Genomic DNA, 22,168 nt, shown 5'->3' with positions numbered 1-22,168 from the left:
ATTTGACCGCCCTGGAGCAGTGGTGAGCAGTATGCTTTAAATACTAAATGGGAGGTCTCGGGTGAGATCCCCGACAGGAGATTTGGGGGTTTGTAATTTGAGAATCTCGCCGTCCTGGTCTTTAGGCTCGACCGTAGCTAGTTACCCACCTTTATTTTTATTTCTCTACAAATTAGCCCTTGACTGCAATCTCACCTGGTGGCAAGTGATGATGCAGTCTAAGATGGTAGCCGGCTAACCTGTTAGGGAGTATGGTAGTCATACCCCTAATCGGTTTGTACGCTACTTCTAACCGGGACACTAAATTACTAGCGGCATATCTTTGTCGGTAGCTAGTAACTAGTCACGGCCTAAGCCTTCCACGAGACCAGATCAGAGAAAATTTTGAAATTGGAAATTTCCAAATTGGAAATTCCATGCCCGGAATCGAACCCGGAACCAAGTTTTAGGTTTTTTAAGATATTAAAACCGATTTTTGACTAAGTTGCGCTTGTCAGCTAGTATAGGTATAAAAAAAGCGGTGGTTGTTACCTCAGCCTCCCTTTTGAGGGGATCAAGTTTGATTTCCAGCAAGCACCTTTAACGTTTCAGTGTTATGTGCGTTTTAAGTATATCAATCACCACTTGCTTTAATGGTGAAAGAAAACATCATGAGGAAACCTACACGCCTTAGAGTAGGTACTCCATAACGTTCTCAAAGATTTGTGGAACCGCACTTCGCCAGCACGGTGGACTAATGCCTAAAACCTTCTCATTCTGAGAGGGAGACCCGTGCCCTGTCGTGGGCCGTAATGGGTTGATACAGATGAAGTGACCTTGCACATTGCACGGGTTGAATGTCGAACAAAAAACCCATAGAGTCGCTAAACAATACAATTTATTTTCATCGAGAATATTCAATATTATTATAAAGGAATTCTCCACGTGTCCCTGCCACGTGATTCATCCCGCGGGACGCCTGTCCCGTCCTCCAAGCTGCTTTGTGTACGGCAAATCGACATACAACGGCAAATTGCGTGTTACTTCCCTTCCAGTGGATTCCCCTTTTATAATGGACGCATTTATTGTATGCGCGGATATAAATAATAAGAAATAAATAAATATACTACGACAATACACACATCGCCATCAAGCCCCAAAGTAAGCGTAGCTTGTGTTATGGGTACTACGATGACTGATGAATATTTTTATGAATAATATACATAAAATACTTATAATATACAGATAAACACCCAGACACTGAAAAACATTCATGTTCAACACACAAACATTTTCCAGTCGTGGGAATCGAACCCACGGCCTTTGACTCAGAAAGCAGGGTCGCTGCAAACTGCGCCAATGGGCCGTAAAATATAAATTTAATCACCATACATCATACTGTCACATTGTTTAGTATTCTCTCTCTTCGGAGGGGTTTTTTTTTCGCACTCAGTTATCCTCTGACCTGATGAGACCTTCTTTATGCTCTGACTTTTGCTCTGAATAAGTTCAGCTCACGATTGTCGTGATATGGTTATGCTATTTTTTTTTTTAGCTTATAGGAGGTGTTTAAAGCATAGAGTCACCACGCCGCTCTACGGCGGGTAAACGGGATTTAAAGATTATTATCTCATGGTAGTGACTATTACCGAGAAAGATAAACGACTAAAACATACTGTAAATTTTTTGCAACTTGTACTAAGCAGATTGACGCCAACAAAGAACCCATAGAGTCGCTGAACTATAAAATTTCATTGCGTATGCGTAAAATTAAATATTATTATAACTGTAAATTTTACAAAAATGCAAATATAATATAGTGATAAGGAAGAAGGTACAATTTGGCGGCCTTATTGCTACATAGCGATCTCTTCGACGCAACAAAAAGCGTCTAAAGAAAATGCTATAGATGCATCGTAAGTGGTACCTTTTTTTTTTTATACAGATAAAATGCCTGACGCATACCACTCCGTTGGGGGAAACGGAGTAGTTATGTGGGACTTGCACCCACTAAAAACTCTGTGTGTCCCTCGATAGACCTATAAGTGAGAGCACGGGGTTCACTTGCGTATTCACCGCACTCAGCGTAAGTGGTACCTACAGTATGCAACGTGTAAATGAAAACCGAAATAATACTTCACAGGCTTTAGAGGTTTATATACTGAGATTATGTACTGTCTCTGAGACTTATCTGTGAAACCGAAACGCTGGTAGTTTTTGAGTAAAGTACTGCCATAGTTTTTACTGAGAGAAATCAAATACAGTCCTAACATCTTAGGGCTGTATTGGATTTCTCTCGGATTGGATGACATTATTTTAATCTTGCATGCTTGCAAGTCTGTTTTCTTTTAGTAAAAACTATGGCATGATTTTAATTTTGTATGCTTGCATGAGATGACACTGCACTGCCATAGTTTTTACTTAAAGAAATAAGACACAGGCCTAACATCACATGCAAAATTAAAATCAAGTGACTACTGACACCTAATTAGGTACGCGGCACGTGTCGTAGATACTGTGCGCGTGTCAGTCTTTTATCTTCAATAGGATTGTCATAAGTAAACGCTAAGAATACTTTGAATTAGTTTGTATGGCAAAATAAATATTCTTATTTTTCTTATGCTTTTCTTTTCATACTTTTAAAGGGTATTTCCTTATTAAACATACTGATGCACCCTTCACCAGTATTTCGTATATATATTTAGGAAAAAGTATTTTGTTTTAGTTGTGTTATGCAAATTAACGCAGTCAAAGAATTTATTGAGTCGCTAAACGATGAAATTTCATTGCGTATTCGTAAATAAATAAATAAATAAATTGATATCAATAAATATACTACGACAATACACGCATCCCCAAAGTAACCGTAGTTTGTGGTATGTGTACTAAGATAGCTCAAGTTTTTTTTTTTAATGAATATAATACACCAAATTGTACTCTCTTGATTGTATTTATATCTTTGTAACTACTTTTTGTTTCTTTGGTGTACAATAAAAGTGTATTCATTCATTCATTCATTCATTCATTCATACACATTAATACTTATAATATAAAGATAAACAACCAAACACTGAAAAACATTCATGTTAAAACGTCAAGTATGTATGTTTGTAGTGACTCTACCACCGGTTCGGAAAGCAGATTCTACCGAGAAGAGCCGGCAAGAAACTCAGTAGTTGCTCTTTTCCAACATCAACATTTACAAATGTAATTCTTATGTACGCATCAAAAGTGCCACCTGTGGGCCTACTTGAATAAAGATATTTTTGACTTTGACTTTGACTTTACAATCATTTTTCTATCTTGCGGGAGATGAGAGCGAGGCTGGCTGCTTCCAATCTACCTTGTCATTGAGGAATTCATCAAATTTATAGTAACCTCGCTGTACTAGATGCGTTTTTACACATTTTTTAAATGTATGCATTGGTAGGTCAAGAATTTCCTTAGGAATCATGTTGCTAAAGCGTAACTGTCGCGTAACTGTCTAGTGAAAAATGTATCACGCAGGTTAACAAGAAATCCATAGAGTCGCTTAAAGTTATTATATCATTGCATATTCGCAAAATGCAATATTATTATAAAAAAATCTTCCACGGTGTTCAGTGCGCGCAGCCAGCTACGTGATTTATCCCGCGGGACGCCTGTCCCGTCCTCCGAGCTGCTTTGTGTACGGCAACTCGACTGAGAACTGCGAATTTCGTGTTACTTCCCACCCAGTGGATATCCCTTTTATAATGGCACAGCATTTAATGTATGTGCGGATATAAATTCTACCATCAAGAATTATTCCGACGATTTTATCAACCTACTTAAAAAAAAGAAGATGTTAATCAATTTTACTGTTTTTTTTTTGTATGTTTGTGTTGCGATTACTCCGCCAGTAAAGTAAAAAACGGATTTTGATAATTCTCGTTTTGTTCGGTATATCATACCATACTTAAGAGCTGGTCTCATTTAGATTTAGTGAATATATATTGGGGGGTTCCCGGAAAATCGAGAGATCTCTTTAAATATTATTGGCATAGGCATAATATGGCATTTTGAATTTCTTTAGAAAAGTTTTTTTTTTATTCCACAAGTTAGCCCTTGACTGCAGTCAAGTGTGATAATCTAAGATGGTAGCGGGCTAACCTGTTATGGTAGTCATACCACTAATCGGTTTCCACGCGACATCGCACCGGAACACTAACCGCAAGATACACCGTTTAGCGGTGCGACTTTGTCGGTAACTAGCCACGGCCGAAGCCTCCCAGACCAGACAGGAGAAAATTTTGAAATAATAAATTCCCAGATTGCTCCTTCCGGGAATCTTACCCGGGACTTCCCACTTCAATGCACAGCGCTCACCGTTGCGCCAGGGAGATCGTCACCATTTGGTCAAGTACCATTTGGTCGAGTGAAACTGATTATGTAGACCTCGGACAGTGGCGTGCATAGACGGTATACACAGAGTATGCAGATGATATAAAATGACTTATATTAATCCAGAACGAGTTGTAATATAATAATAATAATAATAATAATAAAATCATTTATTCACACTATTATTAAATTGTGACAGAAATCATAGCTTAGTACTATGTATGGCTGAATCACTGGTACCTAAACTGAGTAAGAACTCGTACTATAGATATCAGTGCACTCCCCTATATAATTTTTGATACAACAACATAAGACTACGACAAGTATATTTTATTTTGGATATAGATTTAACATGCAACATGCAAAAATATTAAAGAAAAATAAATAAAATGTTTATTTTTGGAGATTAAAGTTAAAGTAAAACTTAAGGGTAGGCTTTTTATAACTCTTAAAATGCCTGCCCGTAAGATTTATATAACTCGTGCTGGAGATTTTTATAATTTTATGGAATCTGTCCATGTGCATACCCTCCATGCACGCCACTGACCACGGATGGTCACAGGAAATAAAAACCTGAAGCCAATCAAAAACAAGTTGAAACGTTATAACATTCAGGGTACGTGCAAAAACTACAAGAAAACTATTTACTTACAAACTATCTATATATATAAAAGAGAAAGTGTGTGGGTATGTTCCGTATAGGCTCCAAATCTTTCAGGGATCTCCGGATTGACCCGGCGAGTAATCCTGTAAAGTTTGGTGACGATCGGAGCAATCCTATTTTTCAACTGTCAAACTGTCAAATACAGCTTTTATTTAGTATGATGATATTCTATTGTTGGGTGTACATGGGTGTAGATAATGATCTTCACCCGCTCGAGAAGAGAATAGAAGAGAATGAATACGGAGATAAATAAATGATTTGATATTATATGAGACTTAAATTAAAAATTTAATGATGTGAGTTTTTTGTTTAAATAAAATATATTTTCGATTCGATTTTCGGATGGACACTTGCCGCTAACCACCTGAGGGGTTGCTACGGCGTCACCGGGGGAGTGGGGCGAGTGCGAAAGCTCGCCATGAGAAGAGCCCCAGGGCTCGACGAAATCGGAGGGAGAGTAGGAGACTCGAGGGTGCCTCCTGCGAGGGCTCGAACCTCGGCTCTGTTCGACGTTAATCTGAGTGTTGGTGGACTTTTGGACTAATCATTGTTTAGTCCGAACGCCCCCGTGACCGTGGTAAGGATCCACGTCCGGATGACGTCAGATAATAAACTATTAACTTACTTAAATTCAATGTTTTACTTATTAACCCTCAAGCTGGAGCTTCACTTTAATATAAGTCAAGTAAATTCATGTTTGTCATGAAGGATTCATGTTATTTATTTAGTACTTCAATAGTGCCAACCCGTTTGGAGGATGGCCAAGCGAATCTGATTTAGGGTTGCCACACCCCAACATAATAATATTCATTAATTTTTATGATTTAGTTTTTGATTATTACTTTTTTTTTTAATAAATATACTACGACAATACAAACATCGCCATCTAGTCCCAAAGTAAGCGTAGCTTGTGTTATGGGTACTAAGGCAACTGATTAATATTTTTATGAATAATATACATAAATACTTAGAATAAACATATAAACACCCACACACTGAAAAACATTCATGTTCATCACACAAATATTGTCCAGTAGTGGGAATCGAACCCACGGCCTTGGGCTCAGAAAGCAGGGTCGCTGCAAACTGCGCCAATCGGCCGTCGAGGCCGTTATATTATAGCTACTCTATTAAATATTCGCTATAGTTACCAAATAAAGAGTTATTATTATCTCTTTATATCTCTAGGCTTACACTACAACTTTATATTTCTCAATTTTGTAGTTCCTATGCTAGTTTCAGTGTAGAATCTGTTGGTGAACGTAATAAATAAATAGATATCATTTATTGATTTGCATTTATTTAAATTACATGCTTAATTATAACTAGCTGACCCGTGGAACTTCGTCTGCACCAAATCGGTTATTACCGGAAAATACGAATAAAATGACCTTTTCTAAAAATGAATCCTAGCTAGATCGATTTATCAACCCCGAAACCCCCTGTATACTAAATTTCATGAAAATTGTTGGAGCCGATTCCGAGATTCTAATTATATATATACAAGAATTGCTCGTTTAAAGATATAAGATAAGATGAGATAAAAACAACACTGTTAAAATAAAAAAAAAAAAATTACATTTTTAATTATTATGTTATTTTCATTCATTAATAGTCTATAACAGTCCTCTGCTAGACTAAAGGCCTCTCCCAGTCGGAGGTTTTGCCTATAATCACCACGCTATGCAGACGGGTTGGTGAACGCAGAAGATGCAAGTAGTAACACAGAGGACGCTGATGTCCGCTCTCCGTAATGTTCAGGAGGGGTGATCACAACTGTAGTGTGATCTACCATCGCCACACGGCACCAACACTTTTTTTCCACTATAAATATATATATTCGGAATAAATAAAGAGTGTGCTCAAGAACTATTTGATCTAGTTCCGCCCTCGCCTTTTTACCATCGAACCGCGAGGCACCGTAAGGATCTGCATCCCTACGTGGTCGATATACCGCGGACGCGTACGAAGCGCTTCGCATCTTCGTTTCTGATCCGCACCGCTGGAATGCTCTTCCAGCTTCCATTTTGACCAGGTCTTACAACATGAGTACCTTCAAATCAAGATTGAATAGGCATCTTCTAGGCTATGGAGGTCTAATTTTGTTTAAAAAAAATTGGTTGTCTGTAAAGTCGGCTTACTGACGATAGTTGAACATGACAACGTCGTAAGAAAATACTGATGGAATGGTTGCATTTTTCAAAAGCAAATTTTAATTTTATTTGTTTGATAGATATTATCGTTGCTATAAAAAATTGACACCACATTCACTTTTCACTGCACTTCATCCTTGCCGAAAACATGTAAATGTAATTGTATAGAAGCTATCCACGCGGACGCATCGCCTACTCAAGTAGGAGAGAGACAGATGTCGAACGCGGAGGCCGACTGTGCCTCTTTGTCGCTCGTTCCGCGCTCTCGCTTGCACTTCAAGCCTTAAATGGAACACCTCAGAGCGAGGTAACGCCGCATACGTCATGTTTTTTCGTGCGTACAGCCGGCTCCATCGAATTATAAGACGTTGTCACGTCAAAAAAATTGTACTTTCTTCTCAGAGTAGTGACAACCCTAAGTTTCTCTCACTGATTAAAATAATACATTTTCCAAATGTTTATCAGCAAAATATTTATCTACTCCTTGAGTTATCTAAGGAAGAAATTCCGTCTCCATTCCATGATCTCCTAGTACGATACAAGCAAAAATATCTTTTTGCTTGTTTCCTTTTTAATTTTCATTACAAGTTAGCCTGATAATGCACTCGTCCAATCTCATCTGGCGTTAGGTTGCGTGATGCAGTACCTATAGTAGTAAGTAGTAGCAGTAGTGCAAAATATTTATCTACTCCTTGAGTTATCTAAGGAAGAAATTCCGTCTCCATTTCATGATCTCCTAGTACGATACAAGAAAAAAAATATTGTTGTTTTTTTTTTTTTTAATTTCCTTACCAGTTAGCCCATGGCCCCAATCTCACCTGATGTTAGGTGATGATGCAGTCTAAGGTGGCGGGGTTAAACTGTTAGTTTATTCGTTTTAGAAACAAAAAAGTGTGTGTACTTATGTACACGCGTTAAAATTTATTCTTCTTTGGCGTAACAAGTTAAAAATCTTTTCAAAAATGTTATCTTTCGCCTTATTCTACGTTTGTAGTAAACTACACTAACAATAGAAAAAAGGTATTGTTTGAATTATTGAAAGTCAACAGTCAAACCTTTTTTAGAAAAACTAAAATGTTGACTATAGCTTATTTCATGGTTTCGGTTTTTTGTGACGATGTGCGTGCGCATCTTGAAAATTTACTATAACCATTTTTCCGTAATGCGCCAAAAGAAGTATAACTTCGAAAAATTACGGAATCGCGTCAAACGGATAACCATTTAGTCAGATTTAAAAGCAAAATTCATTTATTTCAATCTCTCTCTCTCTTTTAATAACCTTAAATCCATACGAAAAATAAAAAATGTGAAAATACAAACACAAAATTCCATACCTTGTAAGGCTATATGAGTTCCCTAGTGAATATCGATCGGTGAAATGTATGCGTAAGAATCTTCTTTATTTAGGAGTTACTTAGTTAGGCAATGCCTAGTCTGTCGTCGTGAAAACGGGCATAAGTTCTTTAAACCTCATATAGCATCACTGAGCACCTTAATAAATGTATCTTTCCTCAACCCAAAATAGAAACATATTCAAATTGCGGTGAGTAAGCCGCGTTATTGACCTAGACGAGTGCAGAATCAGTAATCAAACCTGCGACCTCCGCAGCACGCGCCGGCGATATCGTGATGTCATGAGGCACTCACAACTGATGGTGTAAACGAAGTTGTTTAGGAAAACACCCTGAATTTAAATTTTGATGGCCTCAGATTGTGCCAAACTTAACTGTTCGTTTATGGCATTGAATGCTTTACTGTGCATATTTATTAAGCACCTCAAATTAGATCAAATCAGGACAAACTTTGTTAAAATATGACGGCCGATTGGCGCAGTGAGCAGCGACCCTGCTTTCTAGTCAAAGGCCGTGGGGTCGATTCCCACAACTGGAAAATGTTTGTGTGATGAACAGGAAAGTTTTTCAGTGGCTGAGTTGTATTTTATAAGTATTTATGTATATTATTTATGCACACATAACACAAGCTACGCTTTACTTTAGGGCTAGATGGCTATGTGTGTACTGTCGTTGTATATGTATTTATTAAAGTAAAAGTTGGTTGACGATACGTATATCTTTTCTCATATTGCCTTTGGTTAAGAGTGCACTTGATACCCTGACAGGAGTCCTCGGTCCATCCTGCCCAAAAATTATTTCCATAAAAAATGTACAGACGGAAAATGACCAATTAATTTGATTGCGAAACTTTTCCTCTGTGTAGGGTGACCGAGTGTACCTTTAGACTCAGGAAAAAAATTGTATTAATTAAAACATTCATTTATTTAGGTAAAAATAATATTTGAGTTGAGTTCTAAATATACTGTATGTGCGGATTGGTGCGCAACAAAAAGCTGTACTATTATTAAAGCAAGTTGTTTATAAACTTGCTACAGCTTTTTGTGACAGAGCTCGCCTCGAATAAAAAAAAATACATTAAGTATTTAATAGAAATATGTGGAAATGTAGTGTGATTTAATACATCGGGTATTAAATCACACTACATTTCCACATATTTCTACCAAAATAAAAATAAAATATATTATCCACCATGCAAAACAGCGCTCTGTTCCAAAAGTAGTTATCATTTTATAATAATGATTTGTAATAAACTACCAACAACTTTAAAAGAGTTACCGTTCTTGAAGTTCAAAGCTAAATTACACGACTGATTGGTGGATAAGTGTTACTATTCTGTTAAAGCCTTTGCCACGAAACATTAATTCAGACTTTTTTTTTTAATTGATTTTTTTCTTATTTTTGATTATGACATACAGCTAATACACCTTATAATTCTATCATAGTGTACTAACATATGACATTCTTATAATTACAATTTTTATTATATTCACAATTGAGTGGTGATGTATGCTAAATGTATCAAATGAAAGGGCTTGACTAGTGTTATAATGTACAATATATTGAAAGTTGGCGGTTTTTAATTTTATTTTTTTTATGTTTTGGTGTACAATAATGTCCGGTTAGCTGTACCATGGATAATTTATTTTATCCATAGACGTGTTGACCGGTCAACTGAACCGGACTGACAACTGAACCGGATTACGGGTAAACGATCGTATTTCATTCATTATAAAACAAAAACGCGTGCTCACCCTCACTGCTCACTTTGGCTAAAATTCGCCACAAATTTTGAAGGTAGTACAACTTTTCCAATCGCATTCCTGCCCCCTCTGTTATTCAATTAACTTTGCATATTTGAATTAACTTTTGCGTGTTTTAAATTAACGTTAGGTACCACCCACATGTCCACTTGTTACGTATCTACTTAAGTTTATTAATTGACTGGTTAGGATATTAGAGAATGAAACTCGTCTGCCGATATTTATAAGCTGCCCCCACACAGTTTGTATTATCCTTAGATATTATAAAACAAAGTCCCCTGCCGCGTCTGTATCTCTGTCTGTGCGCGAAAAACTAAAAAACTACCTAACGGATTTTCACTAATGAACCGAGTGATTCATGCGGAAGGTATAGTTAATTATGATTTTCTGTAAATTCAAATGACTTGTAGCTATACTTTGAGTATAGCTATCTCCACTACACGCTTTCTTATCAGACCTAGGTAGCGTTGGCCGTGTCTGCGGGTATATGTTGTTTCAAAGCGGTCAACAACTTGCGCTTTGACTGTTACTATATTATATGTTTAATAAGTATATAGCGAGTCAATTCATTCAACCGGCAAAGCAACGAATGTGAGGAAGTGCGGGGTCCCCTACTACTCCTAACCCGTAGGCCTAATCGGCGTTGCTTACGTGCCGATACTCTCCATGAGTATACAAACAAGTTGACTCACTTAATAGTTACTCATTACACAAAAATAGTATTAACTATCCATTCCATTTCAGTTTCATTTTAGTATTCAATTCCAGTTGGTAATATTGAAATCAGATGAAAATTATCCTTGTTCAAATTTAAAAATAATCATGGAATTATGAATATAATATTTTTTTTTATACCACTACAAGTTAGCCCTTGCCTTAAATCTCTTCTGCTGGTATGTAATAACGCAGTCTAAATGGTAGCGTCTAACCTGTTAGAGGTATGGCAGTTATTCCTACGGTTTCTAAGCAACATCGTACGGGAACACTAAATCGCTAGGCGTGCCGCCTAGCCAGTCTTTGGTTGGTAACTAGCCATAGCCAAAGCCAGACCAGACAAGATAAAATTTAGAAATAATAAATTCCCAAATCCCTTGGTGGAGATTGAACCCGGGACTTCCAGATTAAAAACCGCAGCGCTCATCACTGCGTCAAGGAAGTAGGTACAAGAGTGTCAAATTAAAATACTGCAATATTTAGAGTCAGTTTAAAAAAAATAACAAGTAAAATACATAGTTAACGATAAACCATTGCTACAAGGTTAAGAGGTCAAATGCTAAGTAAATATTTACAAAACATTATTTATCCAATCGCTAAACTACAATTAGGTATTTCGTTCTGTCAGATATATTATAAACACTGCAGTATTTACAAGTGAAGTATTTTATGTTAAAGTTTCCAAAGTGTTTTAACGAATATTTTGTCTAAAAACGCATTATAGGTGACTGTGATAGTTAGTAATTATATAGCGTGGAAATAAGTAAGTTTACACTCTTATATCCCGATGAGAAACTATCAAAGTAACCAGTTTTTTTTTTTTCGGATTGTGTGTACCTGTTTAACTTTAACTGATTTTAACAGCGTAACGCGGGCTTGTATGTGAGCCTCGGAATGTAGCTCTGCCAGGAAGAGTTTGAACCCTAACAGCTACTAGATTCGATTGCCAGTTCAGGTCAAAAATAGTATTTTTTTTTTTTTGGTTTAATTCTATTATAATTTTAAAACACAGTATGCTGTGTCTCTAAAAAGTATAAAAATAATAGATACGTCTGTTCAATAATAATAAGAAGTCCTACTTTATATTATTGTTCTATATTAAGAAAATTAAGCGTAATTTGCTATACTCCGCGAACAGTAATTATTTATCGTAAGCCTTCATATACTGATACACCATACCAGCTTCATCGTGTCATCCTTGGCAGCATAAACCTGCAGCATTTCATAATAATGTCATAGATTATTGTCTATTCCATTAACTAAGGAGGATTGTAGGAAAGAGTTAAATATCATTTGTCACATGGCACATGCAAATGCTGTCCGCGGAGTATAGCCAATTAAGATTAATTTTCATAATATATTATGGATTTCCGCAAAGTAACGCCTGCTTCTAACCAATATTATTGTTCTACGTTTTCTTCATTACTTCCAACAGCTTCCATTGTCAAGGAGTATTTCCTTGTCAAGTAAATTATTAGTAACTAGATGTGGCCTGCGGCTTCGCCCGCGTAATTTTGGGAGGCAGCGTACTGCTACATAGTCTACACCTATAGTCATATATGAGACTTTGAGATTTTTTCACAAACATTTTTTAATCTTAGATAATTTATTTTTTAATTCAAAGTTTACTTTATTATTTCTAATACCTCCAAGAATGTGTACAAAAGGTTTCATGAAGATCGGTTTAGTAGTGAAAGCGTGAAAGCGTACCAAACAAACTTACATTCACATTTATAATATTAGTAACCAATCGGAATCAATATCAATTTCAATCGGAATCAATATCAACAAGTCGCAATCGCAAGCGCAATCGGAATCATACATACGTTTGTTACATACTCACCAATATAAGATGTACCTACGCATTTGGTTGTATAATAAGTCGCAATCACAATTGCAATCGATTAATCACAATTAATCAAAATCGTAATTATTAAATATCCAACCTATTACGACTTATAAGTAGGTAGGATAGGTAGGTAGGTAGGTACATAAAAACGAGTGATGTTTGTATGATTGCCTTCATAAAGGATCCGCAAATGTTTATTTTGCAAAAGGTTGTTTAGTCAGATAAGTAGGTATTGGGTTTTTCTATCGGGAAATTCTCTGAATAGTCATAAGTACGTAGATGAACAATGGGTACTTACGTTGATTATATATATATATATATATTTTTATTTTGGTGACGGTATTAAGAAATCTGATAGCGCATTGGGTAGGAGCTCAACGACACTTTCGGGGGGCCGAGTTGGAATCCCAGCACGCACCTCTAACTTTTCAAAGTTATGTGCGTTTTAAGTAATTAAAATATCACTTGCTTCAACGGTGAAGGAAAACATCGTGAGGCAACCTGCATGCCTGAAAGCTCTTCACAATGTTCTCAAAGATGTTTGGAGTCCACCAATCTACGGCCTTAACCCCTTCTCATTGTGGAAGGAAACCCTTACTCTGTGGTAATGGGTTGATGTTGAGAAATTCACTGAATCTCGACGAGCACTGTAAATCTCGGTTATTATCTTCTTCTTCTTCTTTAGGTGCCTCTCCAACTAGTGAAGGTTGGCCGTCAGTTTTCCATAACTTTCCTTTTCTCTCGCGAGGCTAAACAGTTGGGCGGCGCTCGCGATCCCAGTGCACTCCCTAATATTGCGCAACCAAGACTTACTCTTGCGACCGATGCGTCTCTTTCCAGCAACTTTGCAGTAGCCTGTATCTATCATGCCGAAGCACATGCCCTAGATAAGCAACTTATTCAAAGTTCTTGGTCTTCCAAAGTTCGCGCTGACAACCAACTCGGTTATTATCATCAGCATAATATTATTAAATAACTCTTGAAAAGACAGATTTTCGTGCACGTGGTCAAATTTGATCCGACCGAAAGTTCTACGTTCAAAGTTCTTTTCAGTGATGCTTTGGGACATTAATAACTTCTTTAATTAAACCTTTTCACCTTTACAGAATGTGGAAGTTATTCGTGCTACCAGTATACGGTTTCTTGACAGCTCAAGCAAAACAGATGCCTTGTTACGCCTGCCTAAACTCTGTCTGTTACAGTCCGTATGACAGAATATTCACAGACCAAAAGCTATCTGGACAGCTAGCAGTGGATAGGAACGCAAATATCATCTACTACCACTATAAAGATAACGGAAAAGATTTCACCAAAGCATTCGATCTTACTAAAGCTAACTCAACTTTTCTCCCTTTAAACTTCACCTTCGCACACGCGGTAGACCAAACTACAAGAGATTTATATTTATCCGGAGAAAAGGGTATATTTAAATATAACCCTAAAGAAAATACAGCAGAATTATACGCAGTCAAGGATAAAACAATATGGCATATGCATTTCGAAGACAGTTTGTATTACACCGAGTTCAGGCATAAAGGACTTTTTACTATAAACAACAAGAAGCCAAAAGAAATACCGGAGCTAAACGAATATCACATCGACGATTTCATAGTTGATAAATACGGGGATATTTATTTTATGAGCGATTCCGCACTCTTCGTATTCAGAAATGGGAGTAAGAAACCTGAGCTGTTTAAAGACGAAATTTATTTTTTGACAACGGACAAAAATGGCGAAGCTTATTTCGTTCAGCCATACACAAGGGGAATATATAAAATTGATTATAGGAATGCAAGAATGACTGAAGTAGGAGCGTTTAAAAGAGGTTTGGCATTCAAAGTCGTCTTCGATGGTGATAATCACATAGTTTTCTACGAGTCAACAAATAAAATATTGTACTATCTGTCACCAGTATTGAGTAAATGTACGGTTACGACTCGAGGTGTTGGCAAGAACCGTCGGAAGGTTGTTGTGAGGAAATCAAATAGAGACAATCCTAGAATCCATCGCGGAAGATTGGAATTTAAATCGAGTCAAATTTTATGATAAAAACATTTTTTATAACAAAAATAGGAACAGACTTCTGAAATAAATGTTATACCAACTAAAAAGTAAATTAGTTTTTCTTAATCAAGCTTAATGCACTTATATGTAAAAATAAATTTCTTTCTTTCTTTCCTTTAATTTGGTTACAATTAGAAACGGGATAAATAAAACGAATAATATAAAACTAAATAGATAAATTTATTTAAATGTAAATAAACATTTACAAAATATTAACAACAACAATATAGGTAATTATGTTTTTGTAATATATTGAATGATAATTTTTCTTATATTCATTAATGCGTAAGTACAATTTTATATACTGCAGTAATGAAAAAAATAAGTCTCATAAATTGTTTTTGCCTTCAGTCAAACCCATAAATTTGTAGTCTTATTTTTCAATTTTAATTAACTATAAAAAATAGTTTTTTTTGGTGCTAATTCGTTTTTTTTTTGTCCATTATAAGTTATTAGCCGTGCAATCACACCAGCAGGGCTAGCGCGCGCAGGAGAAAAATTATATCCCTTAACAAGGGGATATAATTAACTTGTCCACCTGCTAAAGCGCGAGAACATGGAATAGGAGAAGTTTAACCCCGTTTATTATTACACATATATTATTTGGATATTATTTAATAAATACACACTGACTTTAGGCGTAAAATTATTGACACTTTTAATTGTTCTATCTGACATTTCAAGATAAAAATAAAATAAATACTTGACTTCTTATGTTATCAAATATTCAAAATTTAATAAGCTTAAACTTGGACATTGATGTTATTTTTTTTTTCTTTTTAATTAAATTTTTAATTTAATTCTTAATTTAATATGAATTTTAATTTTAATTCTATTTATATTTTTAACATTATTAATTAGTAAAATATTTTTAGACATTTATTTTGTAATGCAGTTATATATAAAATGTAATTAATTTTGAGATTATTTGTAAACGTTGTGAAAACCTGTAATGCTGAACATTCACTTAGCTCGCAACGTAAAAACTTGGACAAGAAAAAATGTATTAGCGGTTGGTTTTCCTAAATAAATAAATAAATAAATAAATAAATTTCAAGTTGTGCGCAAATGCTCTGAGAGTTGATTAAGGGGGAAGATGAATTTTTACTCTTACCCCAGGGTTATAATTGTTTCCCATGCTAGCCGTGCTGATGGGATATAGCGATTATAAGCTATAATCGGTTTTTACGCGACGTCGCATGTACCGTAACGCCTCTTTGTCGTGTGGCAACTAGCCACGTCCGAAGAGCCACCCATCAGACAAAAAAAAGGCGAAAATCATGCCTCATATTTATTTCTACAATGAGAATTTTTTCGTTGTTTTAATTTTTTACGACTTGTTTTTTTAGACTTCGGAGATAAGGCTTGTGTAAACCAAAGTCGAGCGGTCGCGGGCTCCCTGGGCGTTCATAAAATACGTGAGATGTTTAAGGGGGGGAGGGGGTAGAGTCAAATCTCATCTAATCTTAAGTTGGAGGGGGGTCATGCAATTTTTTTCCCTGATTGAAACAAAAAAAAATTACACTATTTTGGTCCATTGGTCTTTCTACTTTAACAATCCAACGCGTTAACGAAAGAAACCCAAATTTTGAAAAATCGAAAATCGTGTTGAATAAAATCTCACGACATCTCCCCAGGGGAGGGACAGAAAACACCTCACGTAATTTATGGACGCCCCCTAAGTGAAAGAGTTAAAAATAAACAGGCACAAGTTATAAATCGGTTTAGTCAGACTTTGTATAGTTATATTTCTATCTACCACCACCAATATATTTTAGCTGATCGCACATTTGACGTGTTACACACATACGCTGTTCGCCAAGTTCCACCAAGCCACGTAGGAATCGAATTTAAACCATTCAATCTAGCCTCATAGTATGCAAACAATCTTTTACTTTCTTTTCAGTCTAAGGTATAATTTAAAAATAAAAAAAAGGTTATACCTATTATTGTTTAAATTTTTTTTTTTTTTTGTTTAAACCAAGCTAGGACTAAAATGTAAAGAAAATATTGAGAATATAATAAGACAAGAAAGAATAAGGGTAGGGATTATGATTATAATGCATTGTAAGGCGTTTGCGCACGTTCAAAATAATACCTACGCCTTGACTGCGCCAGGCCGAATAACTCCTTACCCGACCCATGCTTGCGAGCGACGGTACTATCGGACGTACGCGTTCGCAACGCGGAGCATTAGAGTTGCGTTAAATTGATGTGTATGTGTTGTGTTTTGTGTTTTTTATACGATAAACGTTTACACCTATCACAGCATATAATATAATATTCATGATTACAAAAAAAGCTGACATATTTTCGTGATCTTCGTTCAAAATGAGTCACAATATGTGAATATTCGAGAATATGTCGAACAGACCCAAACGTGCAGAACTGAAGCTCCAATAAACACGGTTAATCACGATCCGAACTTATGAGTCGTTACTGTGGATGAGGTTAGTCGTTAGTTAAGCCGATATGTGTACCACACCTTAAAGCAAGCGTCGAAAAAAATCAATTTTTTTCGTAAGTTTATGGCAAAAATGACCACCATTAACCTTGGGAGTGGCGTCGTGGGTCTACGCGCCAAAACCCTCAACCAATAGGCCCAAAATGCGACAACGATAGTCTATGGGTAAAAATGATAATGGCAATGCCAATGACCTTCAACATTTCTTGTGTATTTCCGATACGTCATGTGACGTCATAAATTTTACCTACTGAAGAAAGCTTTACTCGCGGCGCGTGTTAAGTGCGATCAGCTTAGTATGCGATTACAAAATTATATATCTACTTATCATATTAACATAGTAATACTATAAACATAAATACAGGATGATTTTTAGTTACTGTCCAAATTTTTTCATTAAAATTGCACTTTTAGTGCATATCATATTTTTATCAATACAGTGTGGTCATTAAGTATAATTTACTACAGTCCGATCCAAACGTTATGTTGTCGCTGAAGTTAGCCGCGAGTGTAGCTTCGCTGATTGGCTGATACCGAATATGGAATTCTGCGCAACGAAACGCACGAAGTTCGTGAAGTCATAAAGTATGAATCGGACTACACAGCGTGCAAATCAAAATAAATAATCCTCGAAGTGCAGTAGGAATTCTTAGGACAATTTCATCATCATATAGCCATATCATAACATTTTAACATATTCCCAAAATCTGTAATCTTTTTACTATACTACTACAAGTTGGGTTAACTTGTAGTATAGTAAAAAGATTACAGAAGAATAAAAAGATTTGACTGCAATCTTACCTGGTGTTAAGTGACGATGCAGTCTAAGATGGTAGCGGGCTAACCTGTTACGGAGCATGGTAGTTGAACCCCTAATATGTTTGTAGGCATCGCACCGGAACACTTATGGATCGCTTAGCGGCACGTCTTTGTCGGTAGGCTGGTAACTAGCCACGGCCAAAACCAGACAAAAATTCAATTTTGGTAGTGACTAAAAATTCTCCCAGTATATTATATGTTATACAACAATTTGGTTTTAGACATAATTTATATACATTGGCACGTGATACAATTTGGTATTAGATGTGTAATAATACTTTGAAGGTTTTTTCATACATAAGTGTATAGTTTTTTTTTTTTTTTGCGAAAGTGCTGAAAGGGTAAGCCTATAGGGCATAGACAATATTATTCAATATTGTCTATGTCAATATTACTCAATATTGTCTATGCCTGGGATTTCCCGATTTCTATGCTACCGTTTTAATATTTTAAAATAATATATGTCATAATATAATAAATAATAAAATTCTTGAAATCTTTCATTTCAAAAGTATGCTTACTATTGGTTTAAACGAAATGTGACATAAGTATATGGAATGCGTCAAAATGGCAGTGTTAAAATCTTTCGAATTTAATAATAAAATAATGCTTTTAGCGTTGAGGCTGCCCAATTTACCTTTTTATATTTTTTAACTATTACATACATATGTGTTTGGTGTCCAATAGTTTATTTTCATGAAACTTTTTTTTTATGGTTGGTGTTCAATAAAGTGTATTTTTATTTAATTTCCATGGTTTTTTTCATGTAACCTATATACATTTTTATTTATTTTTATTGGGTACAAAAAACAGGTATAGGTAACAAGTGAGTTTTTACGAGCGATACATTTTCTATATACTACGGTGATGTAAACAATTAATTAAAAATATAAAAAAAATACATGTTTATATGCTCTAGTTAGAATATAAAGGGTTTAACTAACATATGATTTGTTATATAAAATCAGGAGATACTTTGCACATGGTTTGCAATTGGCTAATCTGTCATTCAGACAAATCCGTGTGGTTAAATATGCGATATTTTATATCGCCTAACCTCCCAATAACGTGCAGGACAAGCAAAACCGATTTTCCAAAATACGGTACGCAGAGTGTAACACAGATCCTGAAGGATTTATAGGGGCTTCAAAACAGCTGTTTCTTCTAAGCAAAATTTGCTTCAATAATTGAGAATAGTAGCAGAAATCTATAACTGCTCTTTTTTGTGTGCGCGTTTACTGGGTTGATTGACCGCTCGTATTTCATCTCGCACTTAACAATTCGGTGGGGAGCTGGGAAAAGGCAAGCTGACCTTGGGAGACCTTCTTTATTGATAAATAAATATACTAAGACAATAGCCATCTAGCCCTAAAGTAAGCGTAACTTGTGTTATGAGTACTAAGATGACTGATGAATATTTTTATGAATAATATACATAAATACTTATAATATACAGACAAACACCCAGACACTGATTGATGTTAATTTTTCACACAAACATTTTCCAGTTGTAGGAATCGAACCCACAGCCTTGGACTCAGAAAGCAAGGTCGCTGCGCACTGCGCCAATCGGCCGTCAAATAAATTAACCGTTAATGTGAAAAGCATAGCGTTTGTGTGCAAATGTGTCAGTTAAACCCTTTTTTATATGGACTATCGTCTACACCCTGGTTTGCTTGCACAGCCTCTGGGCCCATATATAGTGGATAGGGGTCAGAGGGCACTGGTGCAGGTTCGTCAGCCACGGCTTAGGGGGACGCCTCTGTCTGAAAAAGTCGGAGTTTTCATACCTTCGTTATTCATGATAATAAAACATTTACACTTCATTTTTTTCAACTTGTCTTATAATGTAAGAAAACTAAAAAAAAACAATTGTGACATTTGTATTTTATTTTGACATTTAACAAGAATATTCCTGACATATTTTACGATTAATTTTTTACACTTTATTGCATTGTAGTGTGGCAAAAAATTTGCAATCTTCGCAAGCCAGTTAATGTCAATAAACTATGGCTTCATTATAGATATTTAAATGGCATCTATGTAAACGTGTGTATTACGCAAATTAAGTTCTATTCTATTCTATTCTATCTTCTTATTACTTTTCTGTGCAAAGTATGTTTCAATACGCACTGGGTAAGCGTTTTTTTTTTTTTTAATTCCACTACAAGTTAGCCCTAGACTGCAATCTCAACTGCTGGTTAACGGGCTAACCTGTTAAAGGTATGGTACTTATATTAAACCGATACCCCTAAAACAGTACAAGTTGTAATCACAAACTTGCTATGTTGTGTACTGACTACTGGTCTTAATTAAATAAATAAAAAAAAAATAATGTTTTAAAAATGAATATCATTAATCTATACCTTGTCACATAAACTCTGTGTGGTTTGAGATGAGGTGAATGACCTGGTTGTCGTTAATTGTTTTACTCTTCAGTTGACCAATTAAAAAAAAAAATCTGTTCATCAACATCGTACCGGAACGCTTAATCGCTTAGCGGCACGTCTTTGTCTGTAGTGTGGTAACTAGCCACGGCAGAAGGCTTTCTGAAACCTGAAGTTAGGTCAGGTTTGGTTAAAACATAAGTATTCAATTCATTGAACCGAAATGATTATTTACGTTACGACATTTGCAGTTGCGACAGTACTTTCGCTCACTTAGTATTTAAGTAATTACGATACTTTTAATATAGAATCAACCCTTATTATTATTTTTATAATACTAACATTGCACTCCAGCTCCTCTCGCTTTTTGTTCGCCATAGTTTCCGCTTTGTATTCGTTTTCCAAGTCGAACAACTGCAATAAAAAAAAATAGTTAAAAATTTACGTTTTGCTAAAACGTCGGATTTCGGTCGCCATTTTAAAACTACCCTTCATCCTAATGCAAACTGCCTCGTTTGTGTAGTGGTTACCATGTTCAACTACAGATCGAACTACGGATCGGATATTTGACTTTGAATTTGACTTTGATCTCCAGGCCCTGGTATCGAATCCCGGGTAGGGACAAGAATTGTTAGGTATTATTTTTTCTGTTACAGAATTTACAGTACGAGCCCGGTTTAAAAACTTTTTTTGACTTCAATGTCACCTACACGGCTAGGGAAGGAATAAAAATTTATCTTCTTCCACAACTTTTTCAACTCTCACTGGCGGCGCACAAGTGGAAATAATATCGAAATAATATATGTGTGTACGGGAGCTATGGTGATACGCTCGACCGTAACAATAGGAAGATCTTCCTCCGAGCGGGTGATCGTGCTCGGCGACCGAGGTCCGAACATTCATTTTTGGAAGTTGTATATATAGGCATTCTTCGTGAACACTTCGCTAGCGCGATGCAGGATTTTTGTAGCGCCATCTAGTTACGTAATGTGGAGATCGCTACAGTATTCCCCTCCGAGACTGGAAGTCGTACCATTGAAGCAGTGTTGCTTGCTGTAGTATGCCTCTGTCACCAATCGTGTGCGTACGTTGCGTGCGTCGAGAGCGTTGAGAGCGTTGCGTGCGTTGAGAGCGTCGAGAGCGTTTCGTGCGTTGAGACCGTTGCGTGCGTTGAGAGCGTCGAGAGCGTTTCGTGCGTTGAGAGCGTTACGTGCGTTGAGACCGTTGCGTGCGTTGTGACCGTTGCGTGCGTTGAGCGTTACGTGCGTTGAGCGTTGCGTGCGTTGAGACCGTTGAGCGTTACGTGCGTGCGTTGATTGCGTGATTGCGTGCGTGAGGCGTGCTTTGTGGTGCTGCGATTATCTCGTCGGGTGTGCGTCAGGCATGAGTTGCGGTGCTGCGATGATCTCGTCGGGTGTGCGTCAGGCTTGAATGGCGGTGATGCTGCTGCGTCATCACGTCGGGTGTGCGTCAGGCATGAATTGCGGTGCTGCGATGATTATGTCGGGTTTGAGTCATCACGTCGGGGTCACCACTGTACGGGAGCTATGGTGATACGCTCGACCGTAACAATAGGAAGATCTTCCTCCGAGCGGGTG

The 22,168-nt window shown here is 36.5% G+C and overlaps 2 protein-coding genes across 3 annotated transcripts in view; one reads left to right on the top strand and one right to left on the bottom strand.

The window, feature by feature from the left end:
* The first annotated feature begins 11,627 nt into the window (after positions 1-11,627).
* Positions 11,628-14,915, top strand: LOC120634799. 2 transcript variants are annotated; one of them, XM_039905605.1, is made up of 2 exons: positions 11,628-11,750; positions 13,943-14,915. In XM_039905605.1, exon 2 carries the CDS (start codon positions 13,944-13,946, stop codon positions 14,880-14,882), a length of 939 nt encoding a protein of 312 aa, XP_039761539.1. In that variant the 5' UTR covers positions 11,628-11,750; position 13,943; the 3' UTR covers positions 14,883-14,915. The 2 variants fall into 2 exon arrangements, with proteins under 2 accessions (XP_039761539.1, XP_039761541.1); XM_039905607.1 differs by lacking the exon at positions 11,628-11,750 and adding an exon at positions 11,893-11,942.
* A 4,797-nt stretch (positions 14,916-19,712) lies between these two features.
* Positions 19,713-22,168, bottom strand: part of LOC120634800 (prostamide/prostaglandin F synthase-like) — a 47,937-nt gene continuing 45,481 nt past the window's right edge. The window contains exons 6-7 of the mRNA XM_039905608.1: positions 20,913-20,984; positions 19,713-19,949 (exon numbers count right to left, since the gene is read on the bottom strand). Coding sequence (XP_039761542.1) covers positions 19,932-19,949; positions 20,913-20,984 — 90 coding nt within the window. The 3' untranslated portion in view covers positions 19,713-19,931. The remainder of the gene's footprint in view (positions 19,950-20,912; positions 20,985-22,168) is intronic.

This window comes from Pararge aegeria, chromosome 25 (assembly GCF_905163445.1).
Source record: "Pararge aegeria chromosome 25, ilParAegt1.1, whole genome shotgun sequence".
NCBI lineage: Eukaryota > Metazoa > Arthropoda > Insecta > Lepidoptera > Nymphalidae > Pararge > Pararge aegeria.
This window is presented reverse-complemented; position numbering and strand designations above follow the sequence as displayed.